The sequence below is a fragment of the Myotis yumanensis genome, unplaced genomic scaffold (genome assembly GCF_028538775.1).
Source record: "Myotis yumanensis isolate MYYU_CA2020_CCGP unplaced genomic scaffold, mMyoYum1.0.hap1 SCAF_1, whole genome shotgun sequence".
Taxonomy (NCBI): Eukaryota; Metazoa; Chordata; class Mammalia; order Chiroptera; family Vespertilionidae; genus Myotis; species Myotis yumanensis.
In genome coordinates, this window is record NW_027223752.1 from 239,219,429 (window position 1) to 239,238,299 (window position 18,871).

The 18,871-nt window shown below is 55.8% G+C and overlaps 1 protein-coding gene across 1 annotated transcript in view; it reads right to left on the reverse strand.

Moving 5' to 3' along the window:
- Positions 1-17,969, reverse strand: part of RNF4 (ring finger protein 4) — a 32,927-nt gene extending 14,958 nt beyond the window's left edge. The window contains exons 1-2 of the mRNA XM_070400327.1: positions 17,831-17,969; positions 5,621-5,774 (exon numbers count right to left, since the gene is read on the reverse strand). Of these exons, the coding sequence (XP_070256428.1) occupies positions 5,621-5,629 (9 nt within the window). The 5' untranslated portion in view covers positions 5,630-5,774; positions 17,831-17,969. The remainder of the gene's footprint in view (positions 1-5,620; positions 5,775-17,830) is intronic.
- Positions 17,970-18,871: the final 902 nt, after the last annotated feature.

Sequence of the window (18,871 nt, forward strand, 5' to 3'; positions counted from 1 at the left end):
TGTTCTCTGAAAGTGAAATATTTCCGGTTGTGCACACCAAACAAGTCCGTCCAAGACTAATGACATGGCAATCGCTGCTAAAATATTTGCTGCTAGTATTAGTGGAGAGAAATGGTACGCCTGCATGTAAGGCGCATAAGGAAAATGAATGCAACACGATTATATAGTAATCAGTCATTAGCGAACGCTGTAATTCGTTATTAATAACTAGAGACCCGTTGCACGAAAATTCGTGCAAGAGTAGGCCTTCCTTCTCTGGGCTGCCAGCACCAGCTTCCCTCCGGCACCCAGGCCCAGGGCTTCCCTCCCTCTGGCTGGCTGCAGGCACCCGGGACCCCTGGCAGCTTCCCCTAGGTTGGGCCCCAGCTTTGTCAGGAAGGATGCCCGGAATGACATCAGGTCTATCCAGTCTAATAAACATATTACCCTTTTATTGAAAGGGCCGGCGGGGCACATGGCCCCGCAGGCATCCGGCAGGGAGGATGACGGGCAGCCATGGCCGAGGCAGCGCCTGACCAGATAGGCGCAGGCCCGCGGACGCCCAGAAGGACCCGGGCCGCCCTCCTCGGCCTCCGAGTCACTTTCGGGCCGAGCAGCGGGCGACCCAAGGGCCAGGCGGGGTGATGGGCGGCCCGCCTCCCGGTGACGCCCACGGCGGCAGGCCTTGCATGGGAGCCGAGTGGCTGGCTTCCCATCCATTAAGGGACCTCCATTTTGTATGGAACCATGTGCTCAGCGAAGGCTCCTTCCCCCTCGGAAGGAGCCTCTGCTAGCCACACCCACCATTTCTCTGGACTAACCAATGGTAATCAAGGGAAGTGCACGCCATCGCTATGACCACATCCTGTGTAATGGGTCACCAGCTCGCACCTGGCCAATCGGCGGGGGGCACAGCCCCCTCTCCCGCCCCTACTCCAACCCTCTATGAAACCCCTGGTTCGAGCAGACTGCTCTCTCTTTGCCACCTGCTGCTGCGTCAGTAAGGAAGGTAGAGGAGCTAAGCCCGGGCTTAAAATAAAAGACTCTTTGCTTTTGCATCGGACTGGCTGGCTCCCTGGTGGCTTCTTGGGAATCTTGAAATCTGGGCATAACATTTATGTGTGTGTGTGTGTGTGTATTTGTGTGTGTATGTATGTATACATATATATTTCAGAAAGAAAGGGAGAGTGGGGAGAGAGAAACATCAATGATAGGGAATCATGGATCGGCTGCCTCCTGCATGCCCCCCACTGGGGATCGAGCCTGAAACCCGGGCATGTGCCCTTGACCAGAATCGAACTCGGGACCCTGCAGTCTGCAGGCTGACGCTCTATTCACTGAGCCAAACCAGCCAGGGCACACCAGTCACTTTTAGAATGTTGTATTGCTTCTAGAAGAAACCCCGTACCACCTTCCCCATCCGGCTGCCTGCCCCACCCAGCCATCTGCACACCGCTGTTTCAGACACTTCATGGGAACGGACCATACACAATGGGCGCTTTGTGACCGGCTGCCTCACTTGGCTGTATACCCCGGAGTGGCGGGTTGCAGGGTCCTATGTGACTGATATTAATCACCTGAGGAGCGGCCGCACCATTTCCATTCCGACAGCAGTGTGTGAGGGCTCAGATTTGTCCACATCCTCGCCAACACTTGCTATCATCTAACTTTTGGTTCTAGCCTCCAAGGTGACCTCGGGGTCCTGCTGCAGCATGCTCTCTCTCTCGAGCAGTGGTTCTCAACCTTCCTGACGCCGTGACCCTTTAATACAGTTCCTCATGTTGTGGTGACCCCCAACCATAAAATTATTTTCGTTGCTACTTCATAACTGTAATGTTGCTACACTTATGAATCGTAATGTAAAGATCTGATATGCAGGATGTATTTTCATTGTTACACATTGAACATAATTAAAGCATAGTGATTAATCACAAAAACAATATGTAATTATATATGTGTTTTCCGATGGTCTTGGGTGATCCCTGTGAAAGGGTCGTTCGACCCAAAGGGGTCGCGACCCACAGGTTGAGAACCACTGCTCTAGAGCAACAATCTATGCTTTCCAATTCAGTTTTAAAAGTGGACGTTGTTTAAAATGTCTGCACAAACATCCCTATTGGTGAGTTCTCGCTGTTCAGGATCCACTGTGACACAGCTTGCAGGGGCTAAGTCTGTGCCAGGCCAATCCCATCCCCCCCCCCCCCCCCCCCCCCCCCGCTCCTGTCTGGTACTGGGGAGGCCCTGAGGAGGGTGTTTGGGGGAACCAGCCAACCCTCTGCGGGGCTGGCCACAGGCTGCGTTGGGCTTTGGGAGCCAAGGGAGGAAGAGTGAGGCTCAGGAGCAGCTTTGGGGCTGTGCCTGTCACGGTGACTGTGCTGCTCCCCGCAGGCCAAGGTGAGCGGTGCATGAGGGCCGGCCTCTCTGAATGAAGCCCTCGGAGCCGAGGAGCTCCGCTGCGCCCACCGTCCTGGCTTCTACGCCTCAGAAGGCCAAGATCCGATCAGCAAAAATGAAAACTTTAAAGAGGTGACGTGGGCTCCACCTCAGAGTGGCTCAGACACGGTTCACGGTCCCACGTGGGAATGCAGACACCAGTGGGTGTGGGCAGCGGCCACGCGGGCCCAGCATGGCCCTCTGGCAGGGCCTGAGTGCAGGGAGGAGCCGGACCTTCGTTGGGAAAGTCCACTGGGCTGAAGGCTCCCTCTTCAAACACTGATCGCTGGTCACGGTCTGGCCCCAACTCCCATCCACAGGGCAAAGGGCGCCAAGTGAGGCCTCTTCCTGGCCGTCCCCACGGACCCGTTGGCTCTCCTGAGTCTGTGGGGGCAGATTGTGGGGCTCCTCGCTGTGCAGCGCAGCCACAGCTACAGCCATGAGGCCAGGCTCTGGGCTCGGAGCTGGCGTCCCCAGTGCCGCAGCCCCAATCTGCAGCCCCCTGGACCATTGCCCCCCGTTCAGTGACTCTGGGCTCATTGTGAATGTGTCATTGTTCCAGGCCTGAAGGTGTGCTGGCTGCTAGGGGGCTGGTGGTGCTGGGAGCCTGCGACTGCTCAGATCCCTGCTGTACAGTCGTGACATTACGGAGTCTGGGCTAATTTGCATGTTTCTCTATATTTTATACGTATATAGAAGATTATGTATAAGAGGACATTGTAAAAATTATTAAAACGTTTCTTACGTACCGTTATATTGGCTGGGCTGCAAAAATATTTGCTGTGGGCCGCATGCAGCCTGCGGGCCTGGAGTTTGACATGCCTGGTCTACAGGAGGATGCTCACGCTTCACACCTCGACTGGGTCACTGCCCAGGGCCAGGAAGCCCTTCTTTAACCAAGTGACAGACCCACCTTCTTTGCGTTTCTATTGGCCTCATTGAGCCCTTTTTGTTTTTAGCCCCAAGACCTTCAGTTTCCGCAGGTTTTATCCACTGTGGAAAGCAGGTCTTCCTTTCAGAAATCTGGCCTCTAATCATCAGGTGTGGTTTTCCCGTCCACCCTCAACTCAAAGAAAGGGAGTTTTCTAAGCCTGTCCCCAGGGTTGCCTGAGAGCCACGACTCCAGACTCTGCCCGGCCTTCCTTCCACGCCCGTTGAGTCCTCCGGCACTTCCACCTGGCCAGCCTGAAAGGCAAGTGGACCACGCACCCCCTGCAGCCTTCCTCAAATGCGACAGAGCCTCCCGCACAAGCCTGTCGCCTTGCCATCCCCGTATGGTCCGCCCTGTGCACGCCTCACAGTGCACCTGTTATGCTTCCCAGTGACTGACTTGGCGGCTCCTTCCCTACCGAGCCTGACCTCCCTCGCCAGCAGCAGCCTGGCAGAGCTGCCACAGGACTTGGCGACATGACAAAAGGCCATTACCACCCCAGCTGCTCCATGCTGCCCTGGCATTGCCTCGGGCCTGGGGAAGGACTGTTCACTGCTGGGGAGACCCACACAGGGCCCCAGAGCACCCCCGCCCAGCCTCAGGAGGCAAGAGAGAAGCCTGATTCTGCGTCCAGACAACTCCTCTGTCACATGGCCGCTTGAGGAGCTGCGTTTAGCAGCTTCCTATGGATGAAGGGGCAGGGACCATCCCAGGGCCAGAGGAAGTGGCAGCAGTTCAGGTCTCCGGTGAGAAGTGGCCAGTCCGAGGGCCATCCAGCTGGTGAGGCTGCTGCCCACTCATGGCTTCCCCAGCAGCCTCCAGGTGACCGAGGACTCCTGCACCTTTACCCCATTCTCCTGCAGGTGGCCTTGCCTCTGCCCGTCTCGGAAAAGGACCAGATCTTTCTGAGTAGACACGGCTGCACAGACCCTCATGCCCACTGCAGCCCATGTGGTTTCTGATCACCACTGAGTGAGTGAAGAGGCAGCCACAGCCCTGGCCTAAGTCCAGGTGCTGGACCTGACCACCCCGTAGTGGGCACTGTAGCAATATGTCCCCAATACCGCCGCCCCAAACCTCCACAGCAATCCCCTTTCCTGGCTGCCCCCTCAGCCCCTCCATGCCTTTAACCCGGCCTTGTCCCCAGCCTGGACTACCCATCCCTCCCTGCCTTCACCCAACCGATTCTTACAGCTTTCAGAGACATATTCAAATGTCCCCTCCATCGCAGGGACATGCCTCCTGTGCCCAGCTTAACTGTCCAGGGACCTCCTGCAAGTACACTCCCCCGGGGCAGGGAGGACGTGCTGTTCCGTCAGGGCCCAAGAGAGAAACTGTAGAACGTATGCTAGGACTTTGCACCCTCGCCCTTCTCTGCCCTCCTGCTCCTCATCACAGCTCCCTCCTTCCTGTGGGCAGAGCCCAAAGGGTCCACAGCTCTCAGGTAAACATGACCACCTAGCTCTCTCCCATCCCACTTAACTGCACACACTCTCCTACACGCTGCACTGCCGCCTGTCCAGATCCCCGAGCAGAGTGTGGGCTCAGAGGGGAGGTACCAGCTCAGGACTGTGCTTCCCAGTGTGGTCAGGAGGATGGGGGGGCGGGCAGGGGGCGGGAGAGGCAGTGAATGGAAATGGAAACGTTTCTATTATTGTTCACCCAGGAGCCACTGGAGCAACCTCACCCTGCCCCACTCCCACCCTCACCCCCACCGCCCCTGCAAGGAAAGCGAGGCTGTTTCACATCTGGTCCACCTGATGGGAGTTCAGCATCTCACTAAATAGCTGTCTTGAGTTAGATCATTGGACCAACCCTCTCGGTAGGGAATAAGGGGGGGGTGCTGGGGAGGATGACCTTCGGGCAGCCTTCCCTGGAGTCAAGGGGCTCCTGGTGACACCAAAGCAGAGCTGCTGCTGCACCCGAGAACAGCTCACAGCACAGTTATGACGACGCACCCACTTTGGTTGCCGAGTAAGAGAGCTCTAAGGATTCTTACCACCACGCTCACATTGGACCCAGAAGGACACAGGGAAGAAACTGAAGGGAAGGTGGAAACTGGGCTGTGAAAGGTTACATAAGCCAGAGCCTAACATTCTAGGACGGACAGCTGCCCTGCAGGCACGGACTTCCCAACCCTCAGCCTCCCTTCAGAAGGCCACGCAGACCCTGGCCGACTAGACAGCATGTCGCTCTCACTCCCAAAGGTCCTGACCTGGGCTCCTCAGAAGCACCTCACTGTGCCGTCGGAACAAGTTCCGAGCTGGGAGAACTCACCGTGCTCATGGTGCTGCCCGGCTGCACCCGCAGAGACGGCAGTGACTGAGCCAAGGCCTGCAGGGACGTCCAGCGTTCTCAGCCACTCATGCCCGCCGCTCACTCATCCTCTGGCTGCCACGGCATTCGAGGCCACACAGATGTCCTCCAAGTCCTGAAGAGCAAACGCATCAAGCTGATCAACACTGCCACCTCCACGGTGCCACCGGTCACAGGTCCTTTCGTCGGCGGGGCCTTTGCTGAACACTCTGCAACGTCAACGTGCCCTTCAGCCCACGTCCCCCTCAGGAAACGAGCTCCTGTGGATGCAGGACCACGGACCCCAGAGCCTGTCACCGTGCCCTCGTCCTGGTGCTGAGCCCCGGGATAGCTGCTGGGAAAAGAGGAGAATCCACCGCCTCACGTGGCCTCACCAACCCTTTCGCAATGGGAAGGACAGAGGTTCCCAGGCTGCAGCCGAGCCCAGGGCCCCTTGCTCTTCCCGAAACGTCACTGCCTGCGTCCTCTGGAGGAGACGAGAGCCACCCCCCCCGACTCGCCCTGTGGCCAAGGGAGAGTGAAGGACCAAGAGTGTGAATGGGTAGCCCAGGAGGAGGTTCCAGGAAGGGCAGAGAAAGAAGGTGCAGAGGCTGCCGGAGAAGGAGGGGCCCTGGGTTTCACTGGGAGGTGGCAGCTAACCACAGCCCAGTCAGCGTCAGGGGGGCAGTGGCTAAAGGAGCAGCCGAGAAGCAAAACCCTGGAGCCTGGAGTGAAAGCAAGAAGGCGGCTCTGGTCACCCGTCCCCGGTGACTGTGGGCTGGAGCCGGCACAGGCTCACCTGAGGCCGTGTCACACCAGGCTCTGGTCAGCAGGTCTGGGATGAGCTCGAAACGTGCATTTCAGACAGGTTCCCAACAGTGCTGCTGGAGCAGCGCCGGCTGACCTCCTCCCAACTGACCTCCCGCCGCAGTGCCCTCCCCCACGCTAAAGCACACACCGACCACAACGACCTTTGCCTGGTCCGTCAAGTCCTCACTCCTAAGCGTGGCCTATGGAGAAAGGCCGGCCTTGCAGCCAGGCCCTCCACGCCCTCCCTGTGGCCATGGTGAGGCACTGACCTCCGTGCCCCGTTTCCTCACCCACAAGGCAGGACAGCCCCCCTCCACGCTGTGTGGGGACCACAGGGCCAGTGCAGAGCATGGGCAGCAGGGTGCACGCTTTAAAGGCTGTGAGCTGACCCCGCCGCCGCCTTCCCCAGTAACCCCACAGCACAGCTCCCCTTTCCTCGAGCCCTTAGGGGTGCTGTGTAGCTGATGGGCTGCAGTCCCACCTCGCTCACTGGCCACTAGGGCTCCTGCCCTCATGTAGCAACCAACCCAGCCACCAGCTCCAGTGCTCTTGCTGTGGCACGCGCTCCGCAAGACGCAGGACAAGGAGGCCGAGGTCTGTCCCTGCGCAGCTGGCCTTTCTCTCGCACCCGGTGGCTGCACCCTGCATGCCTGCACCCAGCACCTCATTATCCGTCTGCCCCCGTGGGGTTTGGAGGGACAGCTCTTCACTGTGTTTCTCTGTAGACTTGCTGGCAGGCCTCAGGTGGGGGCACACCCTGGGCCACATGTGCTCCCCCCGAGAATGGCACAAGTTCTTCCCAAAGCAGCACCTCACCTGGTGAGCCCCCACCTTAGCCTGGTCTGCACGGACAGGGGAGGCGCCCCAACAGCTCCAAAAGACTCACAAGACCTGCCCCAATTCCCCGAGCCCAACACATTTATGTTCCTGAGCAAGAAGTGTCTTGCATCTGGAGGTACACCCACAACGGAGCTTTCTTTGGGGAAAAGCCATCTACACCAGTGGTGAGTCTCAGAATTGAGAAGATGGCTTTAATTTGAGGCTTTCCATGTGGTTGTTACAGGTGTCTTGTGCTGTGCCGGAGCTGCCCCCACTGCGTGGCCTGCACACCCCCCTTACCCTCTGACACCAGCCTCCTGCATCCCGCAAACCCCAGTGAGACTGCTTTCCAGGAGCTTCCTCACTCTCCATCTTCTCGCCCTTCCACACCCTCCCAGGCCCAAGGCCCCAAGGTCAGGCATTCCACCCAAACCTGTTCTCCTTTTGGGGATAGCAAGGGCCAGTGGCCAGAGGACAGAGGAAGCTGGGAAGATGGCCTTTGGGAAATCTACCCAGGGGCTGGGTCGCACCGGGTGTAGGGGAAGCAGGGCCTCCCCAGCAGACCACGTGGGAACGAGGAAGGCGCGGGTGGGTGGGCAGAGGCTCACTCCCCACACCGTGCCACAGGCGGCCAAGCCATCCTGACTCTAGGTGGCTCCCTGCGCACTCACTCTCCTGAGGGAGCTGGTGTGCAGACACAAGGGGTCCGATCGTGCTGACTGAGAGGCTAGGGTCGTGGGAAAGGCAGCCTTCACCAACTACAAAGGCTCCTGGGTCACAGGTGAGAGGCCATCGGACTAACGAAACTACCGTGTGCAAGGCACCGCACTCTGCACACACGTCTCATGTCATCCCTTATCACCGAGGAGGCGGCTCCGAGGTCACCATTTCACACACAAGGAAGCTGAGGATGATCAGGGGAAGGAACTTGCCCAAGGCCCACAGCCAGGACACGAGAACCTGATTTAAAACAGGGCGTCCTGACACCAGAACCCACTCAAATAGAGCCCATGGCAGAATCAGCTGTATCCACGAACCTGACCCAGGGGAGGGCGACAAGACACAGGTGCTGAGGACAGGCAGTTCCCAAGGCCACGGAAAGGCTCAGGGGAGAACCGGGTGCAGGTAGAGGTCACAGCATGTGTGAAATCCAGGGAGTCAGGTAGAGAAAAGAGAATATAAAGAGAATAAGCAGTCAGAAATGAAGCCTGGGCCCTGGAGATCCCAGCAGGAGGAAGCAGGAGAAAGGGCTGGTACAAGGGCTAGAATGAGGCCAGAGCGGCCCCAGGGAGCGGATCACTGTGCCCTATGCAGGTCCAGGCCCAAGCCAGGCTGCCTGGAGGAAGTGACTCAAAACATCAGGCCCCAGATGAAGGGGTTACTCCAGAAACAAAGCAGGTCGAGGGGCACACAGAGCACAGAAGGTGCCCCAGACAAGGACTGCCCTGTGCAGTGGGTCAGAGAACCCAGGACGGAAGGTAACACGGGCTCACCTCCTAAGCCACAGGTCAAGGGGGGCAATCAAGGGCTTTAGACAGAGGCCACATTCAGAGATCCTGTCACCTGTGCTCCGAGGGCCAATAGAGACTGAACAAGTCAGACCCCAGACCAGTAAGGAGACTCAGAGCAACCCAGGCAGGACAAAACTGTGGGCTGTGAGGGGGTGGCAGTGAGTGAAGGAACAGAGGTGACTGACTGGATGGTGGTGGTGTGTGTGTGTGTGTGTTGGGGGGGGGGGGGTGTTTGAGGCTGATGTTTTCTGTGTTCTTACCGATTTAAAAAACATGTTTTTCTTTATTTCAGAGAGAAAGGGAGAGGGAGAGAGAAACATCGATGATGAAAGAGAATCGACTGGCTGCCTCCTGCACACCCCACCCTGGGGATCGAGCCCGCAATCCGGGCATGTGCCCTGACCGGGAATCGAGCCGTGACCTCCGGTTCATAGGTCCAACGTTCAACCACTGAGTCATGCCAGCTGGGCTGTTCTTACCGATTTAATGGTCCACTCAACCATCCGGTTTTGTGAGGTGACACCGCGCAGTGACACTGGCACTCAGGGATGTGCATGTGGACACGGGGACATGGTTACATCATGGTAGCGGCAGACTGGGGCAGGCAGGAAGCAGGAAGCAGGAAGCGTTGCGACTGGAACCGAATTGTTGTTGCATCTTACACCACTGTTTTCCAGTGCCCCCGACCCACGAGGGCACGTGAGCCCTCACACCGTGCCAGGGTAGCCCCCGAAAACCCGGGGCTAACTCCCCGCACCGTGCCACAGGTGCCAAGCAATCCTGACTCTTGGTGGCTCCCTGGGCACTCACTCTCCTGAGGGCGCCGGTGTGCAGACACAAGGAGCCCTCATCCTGTTGACTTAGAAGGCAGCTGAGCAGTCCCCGTGCATTTGGATGAGGTGGCTGGGCAGCCTCCTGATGCGGTGTGGTGCGGTGATAGCAGGGAAAATGCCTAGGCACTAACTAGATCAGTGGTCGCCAACCGGTGGTCCGTGGACTACTGGTGGTCCGTGAGGTCTGAAAGGTTGGCGACCGCTGGACTAGATCACATCTCCCCTTTTAAGCCATAAACACAGAATCATTCCCATGTTATTTTAAGCACTTCCAAAAATGGAATTTCAAAAGTAGGATTACAGAACGCATGTTACAAAGCAACAATATTTTGCCTTGGCTGCATGGCTCAGCTGGTTTGAGTGTTGTCCCTACACCTGAAGGTCATGGGTTTGATCCCTGGTTGGGGCATGTAGGGGAGGCAACTGACTATGTTTCTCTCTCTCCCTTCCTTTCTACAAATCAATTTATTATTTTTTTTAAAATATATATTTTATTGATTTTTTACAGAGAGGAAGGGAGAGAGATAGAGAGTTAGAAACATCGATCAGCCGCCTCCTGCACATCTCCCACCGGGGATGTGCCCACAACCCAGGTACATGCCCTTGACCGGAATCGAACCTGGGACCCTTCAGTCCGCAGGCCGACGCTCTATCCACCGAGCCAAACCGGTTTCGGCGGTCTACAAATCAATTTAAAAAATATTTTCTTGCCGAAACCGGTTTGGCTCAGTAGATAGAGCGTCGGCCTGCGGACTGAAAGGTCCCGGGTTCGATTCCGGTCAAGGGCATGTACCTGGGTTGCGGGCACATCCCCGGTGGGAGATGTGCAGGAGGCGGCTGATCGATGTTTCTAACTCTCTCTCTCTCTCCCTTCTTCTCTGTAAAAAATCAATAAAACATATTTAAAAAAAAATAAAAAAAAATAAAAAAAATAAATAAAAAATATTTTCTTGCATGAGGATTGAAAAAAAAAAAAAAAAAGCAAGAATCTTTTCAAGACTGTTCCGTGTATACCCAAGTGTCCTTGGCAATGGACCAGTGCCCGGCACGACCTGCCCTCCCTGGTACTCACTGGGCACGAGCATTACAAGTTGCAGTAACTTTCATCTCAAAGCTTCTGAAATAGAACTTTATGACATGCTCACATCACAACCAGGCCTTGGCACTAAGAAAAACAGGAGCCTCTGGAGTGTTACACAAAGAAGGCACGTGGCAAACAGCCAGCACTGTGCAGCCGGCACTCTGCGCCGTGGAGCCTTGCACACATACATACTTGACCTCCGTGCCTCAGCTTCGCCACCTTTCACGTGGGAAACGCCCCTTCCCCTGCAGCTGTCCTATGGGACAGAGGTGCCCAGTATGGCTCTGAGCACCCCGGAGGCTCCATCAGCTGATTCACTCAACGACTATGCACAGGGTCAGCCTGCTCCAGAAAGAGGGGTGAACGCAGCAGACAGGAAGCAATATTCTAAGGGGGAAAAACCATCAGTATTAGGTAAAGACTGCGTATTGTGCCAGAAGGGCCAGAAGTCGTGACTCTTTTGACAAGTGTAAGAGCAAAGCGAGCTTTCAACCCCAGGAAGAACTGGGACAAGTGTTGCCGGCTCTTCTCCCAGGCACTTCTTCCTAAAGGAGGCCCAGCAGCCTCACCCTCTGCCCTCCCCTCAGGGACCAGACAAACGGATGTGGCAAAACCAGGAAGCAGCAGACAGTGCTTGGACAGACAGTAAGCGGGTCCTTCGTAGGTTTGCCTGATGACCCCAGGAAGTCCCAGAGGCAGGGGCCTGCCTCACCCCGCGCAGTGCCTGCACACAGGGAGTCCTCCTTCCCCCGAGCAGGACCATCAAGGACTGCCTTCTCTTCACTGGAGGACAGAGATGCTCGACTTCTGTGATGCAGGCCTCGAGAAAGAGAATGAGCTTTAGCTTATGAAAAACCTATGAAAAAGGTTAGTACCAACAAAAAGATTCTTCAGCCTTAAACAGAAATTCCTGATACATGCTGAAGACATTACACTCAGTGAAGTAACACACAAAAGGACAAATATTGCATAATTCCTCTTATGTGAGGTACTGAGAGCCATCAATCCAAAGACAGAAAGCAGAATGGGTCTGGCCAGTGTGGCTCAGTGTTTGAGTGTGACCTATGAACCAGGAGATCACGATTCCATTCCTGGTCAGAGCACATGCCTGGGGGGGTGAGGGGCGTGCAGGAGGCAGCCGAACAATGATTCTCTCTCACCATTAATGCTGCTCTCTCTCTCTCTCTCTCCCTCTTCCTTCCTCTCTGAAATCAATAATAATAAAAAATACACACACACACACACACACACACACACGCACATTTTCTTAAAGAAAGAATGGTGAGAGAAACCAAGATGGAGGCATAGGTAAACACCAGAAATTGCTGCCTCGCACAACCACTTCAAAAATACAACTAAAAGACAAAACGGACATCATCCAGAACCACAGGAAGGCTGGCTGAGTGGAAATTCTACAACTAGAAGGAAAGAGAAAAGCACATTGAGACTCAGAGGAGGTGCGGAAGTGCAGAGGTATGGAGGCGCACGCGGAAAGGGCAGGCAACTGAGGACACAGTTGTCTTTTTCAATCGGGAGGGACTCTCAAGCTCCCTATAGCTCTGAACTCCAGTTCCGGGCGAGTCTCTGGGGACCCAGACTCATACGGGGAGAAACTGGACTGTCAGGCAGCGGGCGGAACTCGAAGGCGGCTTTCTCTCAGAGGTGCTTGCAGCGATTACCGGGACACTGAGACTCGGGGCCTCTTAGGGCAGGGCTGAGGATCAGCCATAACCGTCTGCTCCGCCCTGTTGATTCCCTGAGACCCCGCCCCACCAAAGCTGTGCAGAGGCTTTTGCATATGAAAGGCCTGGCCCTTTGCAATCTGAAAATTATCTAACTAACTGCAGCTGGGTCAGAGAGACCCAGAACTTCCAAAAGAAGGCCCAAGGCCCCACAGGAGCTTGCATTGCTTCACAGCTGGGCCTCATCTGGGCACCTCCAAACCCCAAACAAAGAAGAGGAATCTGCAGCTCTCTCCATAGCTCCTGCTGGGTAGCCTCAGGCAGAGGCTAAATTAGCACCTCCTTAGAGATCCAAGAGCCAGTGTAACCAGTGGTCAGAGTGGGACCATCCAGATTATAGCTCCTCAGATCCATAAGGGACACACTCAGGGGGCAGACTCAGGGAGCACCAAAGCCCCACTGAAGCAAGTCATGCCCCATAAGGTTGTCTCCAGCACAGAAGTTCTCCCACTGTAGACACAGCTGATTCTCATAGCCAATTGGCCTGGAGGTCAATTCCTCCCAGTGATACCTACAACAATCAAGGCTTAACTACAACAAGACTGTGCACAAAGCCCACAAAGGGGTGCACCAAGAGTGTCCACCTCAGGTAATTGGGGAGGCTGAGCCACTGGGCCCTATAGGACACCTAGCACACAAAGCCACTCTATCAACACAGGGAAGCAGCCAAAATGCGGAGACAAAGAAACAGGACACAAATGGCAGAAATGGAGGAAAGCAAACTACTGGATATAGAGTTCAAAACCACACTTAAAAGGTTTTTCAAGAATTTTCTAGAAACCGCTGATAAATTTAGTGAGACCCTCAAGAAATCTAGTGAGACCCTCGAGGTTATGAAAAAGGACCAACTAGAAATTAAGCATACACTGACTGAAATAAAGAATATTATACAGACCCCCAACAGCAGACCAGAGGATCGCAAGAATCAAGTCAAAGATTTGAAATACGAAGAAGCAAAAAACGCCCAACCGGAAAAACAAAAAAAAAAGAATCCAAAAATATGAAGATAGTGTAAGGAGCCTCTAGGACAACTTCAAACATACCAATCCGAATTATGGGGGTGCCAGAAGGAGAGAAAGAGCAAGATATTGAAAACCTATTTGAAGAAATAATGACAGAAAACTTACCCTACCTGGTGAAAGAAATAGACTTACAGGTCCAGGAAGCACAGAGAAGCCCAAACGAAAGGAATCCAAAGAGGACCACACCAAGACACATCATAATTAAAATGCCAAGAGCAGAAGACAAAGAGAGAATCTTAAAAGCAGCAAGAGAAAGAGACTCAATTACCTACAAGGGAGTACCCATATGACTGTCAGCTGATTTCTCAACAGAAACTATGCAGGCCAGAAGGGAGTGGCAAGAAATATTTAAAGTGACGAATACCAAGAACCTACAACCAAAATTACTTTACCCAGCAAAGCTATCATTCAGAATTGAAGGTCAGATAAAGAGCTTCACAGATAAGGAAAAGCTAAAGGAGTTCATTACCACCAAACCAGTATTATATGAAATGCTGAAAGGTATCCTTTAAGAAGAGGAAGAAGCCGAAACCGGTTTGGCTCGGTGGATAGAGCGTCGGCCTGCGGACTGAGGGGTCCCGGGTTTGATTCCGGTCAAGGGCATGTACCTGGGTTGCAGGCACATCCCCAGTAGGAGATGTGCAGGAGGCAGCTGATCGATGTTTCTCTCTCATCGATGTTTCTAACTCTCTATCTCTCTCCCTTCCTCTCTGTAAAAAATCAATAAAATATATTTAAAAAAAAAAAAGAGGAAGAAGAAAAAGGTAAAGATACAAATTATGAACAACAAATACACATCTATCAACAAGTGAATCTAAAAATCAAGTGAATAAATAATCTGATGAACAGAATAAACTGGTGAATATAATAGAATCAGGGACATAGAAAGGGAGTGGACTGACTATTCTGGGGGGGGGGTGTTGGGGGTGCAGGAAGAGGCTGGACAAAAATCGTACACCTATGGATGAGGACGGGACAAAAATCGTACACCTATGGATGAGGACGGGGGGGGGGGGGGGGGGGGGAGGGTAAGGGCAGAGGGTGAGTTGGGAAAAAAGAGGAACAACTGTAATAATCTGAACAATAAAGATTTATTTAAAAAAAAAAAAAAAAAGAAAGAAAGAATGGTGACAGCCAGGGGCTGGGGGTTATGTTTGGTGAGTACGGAGCTGGGTCTGGGAAGGATAAAACAAGCCCTAGAGATGAATGGTGGTGAGGGTTTCACAACAACGTGAATATACTTAATGCCACTGAACACCTAAAAGTGCTTCAAATGGTCTGCTTCATGTTGTGTATATTTTTTACCAAAACAAAACTAAAAATAACTTCACCTAATGTTCCTTTTCTAGGCATTTTAAATAGGTTTAGTCAAGGATTCAGAAATGCTCTGCAGTGGGCACAGCTCTGGAAACATCTGAAGGTGTTGCCTGGAGTGGGATCGTCAGCCTCCCGTGTCCCTGAGAGCCCAGGACTCACACACAGACACAGCCCCAGCAACCGGGCTCCTCCTCTTCTCAAAGCAGCCGCCCGTACAAGTGTCTCTACAGCTTCCCAGGCAGGATTACGGAGAAGCCCCTCCCATGCCAGGCTGACCCTTTGGTCAACGAACCCTGCAGTCCCGCCTGACGCGGTTGTAGCAGTGACTGGTTTGGAGGATCTTCAACAAGTGGGAGCGATGGTAAAAGCCGGCAGGTGAGAAGCAGACCACCTGGTCCCACAACTACTTCTCTGTAGAGGGTTTCTCTGGGTCACCACAGAAGCCAAGCGGGGTGGCTGCTCCACCTCTCTGATCCCAACTTTTCGTGTTCTTTCAGCTATGGTGGCCTGGGATCTGGGGGGCTGGTGACACAAATAAGGCAATTCCTGGGGGCCAGGAGCAAGGGTGATATCATGGAACCTAAGGGGCAAATCACCCTCAGGTGCTGAGCCACTACCTCCCCCTCCTTCCCGGGTCAAGACCACTTTCGCCATAAAACCCCAAGAAGGGAGGCAGGCGTACGGGGCCTGTATGGATGGCATCCGAGTCCCGGCCTGTCAGAGATGAGAAAGCCAGCTGGGAAGCTTGCTGCTTCTACTGAATCCTGGACCTGGATGGGTGGTGTGTGTGGAATGAATCTAGGCCCAGGCCCTGGAGGTGGGTGGGGTGGGGGGTGAAGGCTGGGCCACAGGCTCACAAATTAGATTCAGCTGAGCAGTGCAGCTCAGGGGGAACCCCTCATTTGCATACGGTGGCGGCGGGGCTGGTCTTTCCCTTCTCTCCCCAGGCAGGTGCAGTGGGCTGGCTAACCAACAGATGCAAGCTCCGTAGGGCTGGCCAAGCCCAGGCCAGAGGCACTAATCTTGGTGGTGGGATCCCACATCTGGGCCAGTAAGCAACAGCAGATGAAGGCACAGATGCGGTCACATCTCAATCATGTTCTATAGGGGACACCTTATCCTCCAGATTCCTAACTTGGGGACCGTGCAAGATGCAGACAATGGAACAACGCAGGACACACCAAGCCATTTTCATCCAGCACACAAGCCAATCACCGGTGCACGAGATGGACTTGCTAACAGAAGAGCCAGTGAGGAGCTGCCCTGGTCCAGCTACTCTTCTCTCTCTGGTCCTGAGGCCGCTAGTCTTGCCCACCTCTGTCCCATGCTTAGCACAGTGACTTTTCTGAGACAAACAACCCTGTTACTTCCTGCAGACAACTCAGTTTAGTGGCTTCCCATTTGGCCGTAAGGTAAATTCTGAATTCCTCAACAGGTGAGCACACAAAGATCTCCTGTGACCCCTCTACCCCCGCCCCAGTCCCAGCTCTCCAACAGTCTAGTCCAGCGGTCCTCAACCTGTGGGTAGCGACCCCTTTGGCAGTCCAACGACCCTTTCACAGGGTTCGCCTAAGACCATCCTGCACATCAGATATTTACATTACGGTTCATAACAGTAGCAACATTACAGTTACAAAGTAGCCACGAAAATAATTTTATGGTTGGGTCACAACATGAGGAACTGCATTTAAAGGGCCAGAAGGTTAGAACCACTGGGTCTGTATTGCAATCTCAGGCAGTTCCTCTCCTCCCCTCCACCCTCGCTGCTCGCCGTGCCAGGCTTCTCCTGTTCACTGCTACACCCCAAGCAGAAAGCGCGGCGCACGGCAGACCCCAACCACGCGCCGACTTAGAATATTAAGGAATGCGATCCCTAAAGGGGCGAAAAGAAATCTTCCAACCAGCGCTGGGAGCTCAAGTCCAGGCCATGTAAAAAGACGGCAATGCATCTTCCCACTGAAATGTTCCCGTCTCACATGAAACCCACAGACAAACGGGAGCCCATGTGTCCCCGCACCCATTTAAGAAAAATGAGAACATGCCCCTCACTGTCCGCCTTTCCTCACCAGCCGGCCCCCACCCCTGCTTCCGGACCGCGAAGGCCTGGTCCTGCCGGCAGGGACCCGAGGCGCTGGTTCGCTCCGCCGGCAGCCGGGGGCCGCGTGACCTTGGGCGGCGCGAGCCGAGTGCAGGCCGAGACCCAAGGTGGGCCCGGGGGTGTCGACGAGCGCGGACGCGGATCAGACAAAAGCCGACCCCCCAGCAAGTCGGCTGCCGCGGGCTCCGGGCGGCTCGGGGGCCGGGGCGCTCTCCCCCCTCCCTCCACGGGTCGCAGGGTGGGACGGGGCCCTCACCGAGCACGGCGTTCCGGGCCTCGCGCCGCGGCGTGGGACCCCGACTCCCCTCCGGCACCTGTCTGCCGGCACCCAGGGGGCGGGCCTCCGCCCGAGCGGTCACGGGTTCCACCACCGACCGGAAGCCGAGGACTCCCTGAGCTCAGGCCCCAGCTGGGCGCCCCCACCCCTGGAAGCCCGGAGGAGGCCCCGCCACGAGGTCCAGGCGGGCTCGCAGGCCCACTGCTGTGGGGACCGGCGCGAGCACACAAAGGCGGCGGCATCAGCAGGAACAAAAACCTGGCCCCGTCTCCCCCGAGAGGCCCACCGCTCTGCGCCCGGGGCCGCCCTGCCCGACTCTCCGGGTGACCTTGGGAGCGTCCCGCCACCCCCCCCACCCCCCAGCCTCAGTTTCCCCGATTATGCTACTAACCGAGCGCAGCAGGCCGCCGTCCGCCCGAGCAGCCGAGACCCAGGGCGAGGCCTCCCCACTTCTGTTGACCCCGCCGGGCCGGGCTCGTGCAACCACGCAGACGGCGGCGCGGGCGGGCGAGGAGGCTCGCGGTCCCGGGGAAGGCCCGGCGTCGGGGCCTGAGGGAGGTCGGACGCGCCAAGGCGGCTCCTGGGCCGCGGCTCCAAGGTTTCTGCAGGCCGCGCGGCCGCCCGAGTCCCCTACCCGCCCGGCCCTGGCCTTCCGCTCCCTCCCCGCGAGGCCTGGCTGTACCTGGGCTGCTCTGGGCTGGTAGGCGCCCCCGCCGACGCATTCGAGCTAGGAAGCACCTTCGGAAGAGGCTGCGGAGAGGCACTCCAGCCAGACGCCACCACCTCAACAGCGACCCACTTCCGCTCCGGACGCCTTGGCTCCGCCCCCTGGCGTTTCTATTGGCTGCCGCCAGCTCTGCTCCCGCGTTTTACGGGTCGAGGAGGTATATTTTCAATGCTATTGGAAGAGATAACCGTCTATTACCGCTTTGAACCGCGGCTTCCGGCCCCGCTCAGTCTCGCGAGTTTAAGCTCCCATCTCCTCGCGCGAGATACGCGGCCGGCACCCCTCGCTCGCCCGCAAGGCCTCTCGGGAGTTGTGGTCTGCGAGGGGTAGAACTGCGGGCGGGCGGCGGGGAGCGGGACTGTGGGGTACGCGGCCCTTACGCGCGCTGGTACCCGACCTAACCCGCCCCTCTCCCGGCCTCCGCTTCCTCCCCTATTGGAGTGGCCTTTGTGAACTATGTTCCCGGGGGAAAGTGGGCCTGGATCCGCAGCCCCTCCAGGGCGCCCTGGGCCGGAGTCTGTCCCCAGGCTGGAGGTTGCGGCCGAGAGCAGCACAGCCCGGCCCACGTGCCGGAACCCGGAGGAGGCGCTCGACCCGGGCTTGGGCAGCGCCAGGAAGAGGCGGTCCTTCTTCCTCTGCAGGCTGGGGCTGCTCTTAGTGTGGAGACAGCGCCTGGACCAGGCGTGCCCTGAAGTCCACCCACCTTTGGATTGCCAGTTCTGGGAGCTAATGATTCCCCTTTGAATCTCCTGAGGGCCTCTCTGGACAGGTCATCATCAATGTATTCCCTTGATATCAAATGAAATGGGTTTGAGACACGCACAGAATATAAGAAATGCCATGCTTATTTCTCTAAATGAAATTTAATCTCCCAGCTCTAAATTTAAAAAATGTATCTTTTATTGATTTCAGAAGGGAAGGGAGAGAGAAACATCAATAATGAGCCCTAGCCGGTTTGGCTCAGTGGATAGAGCTTCGACCTGCGGACTGAAGGGT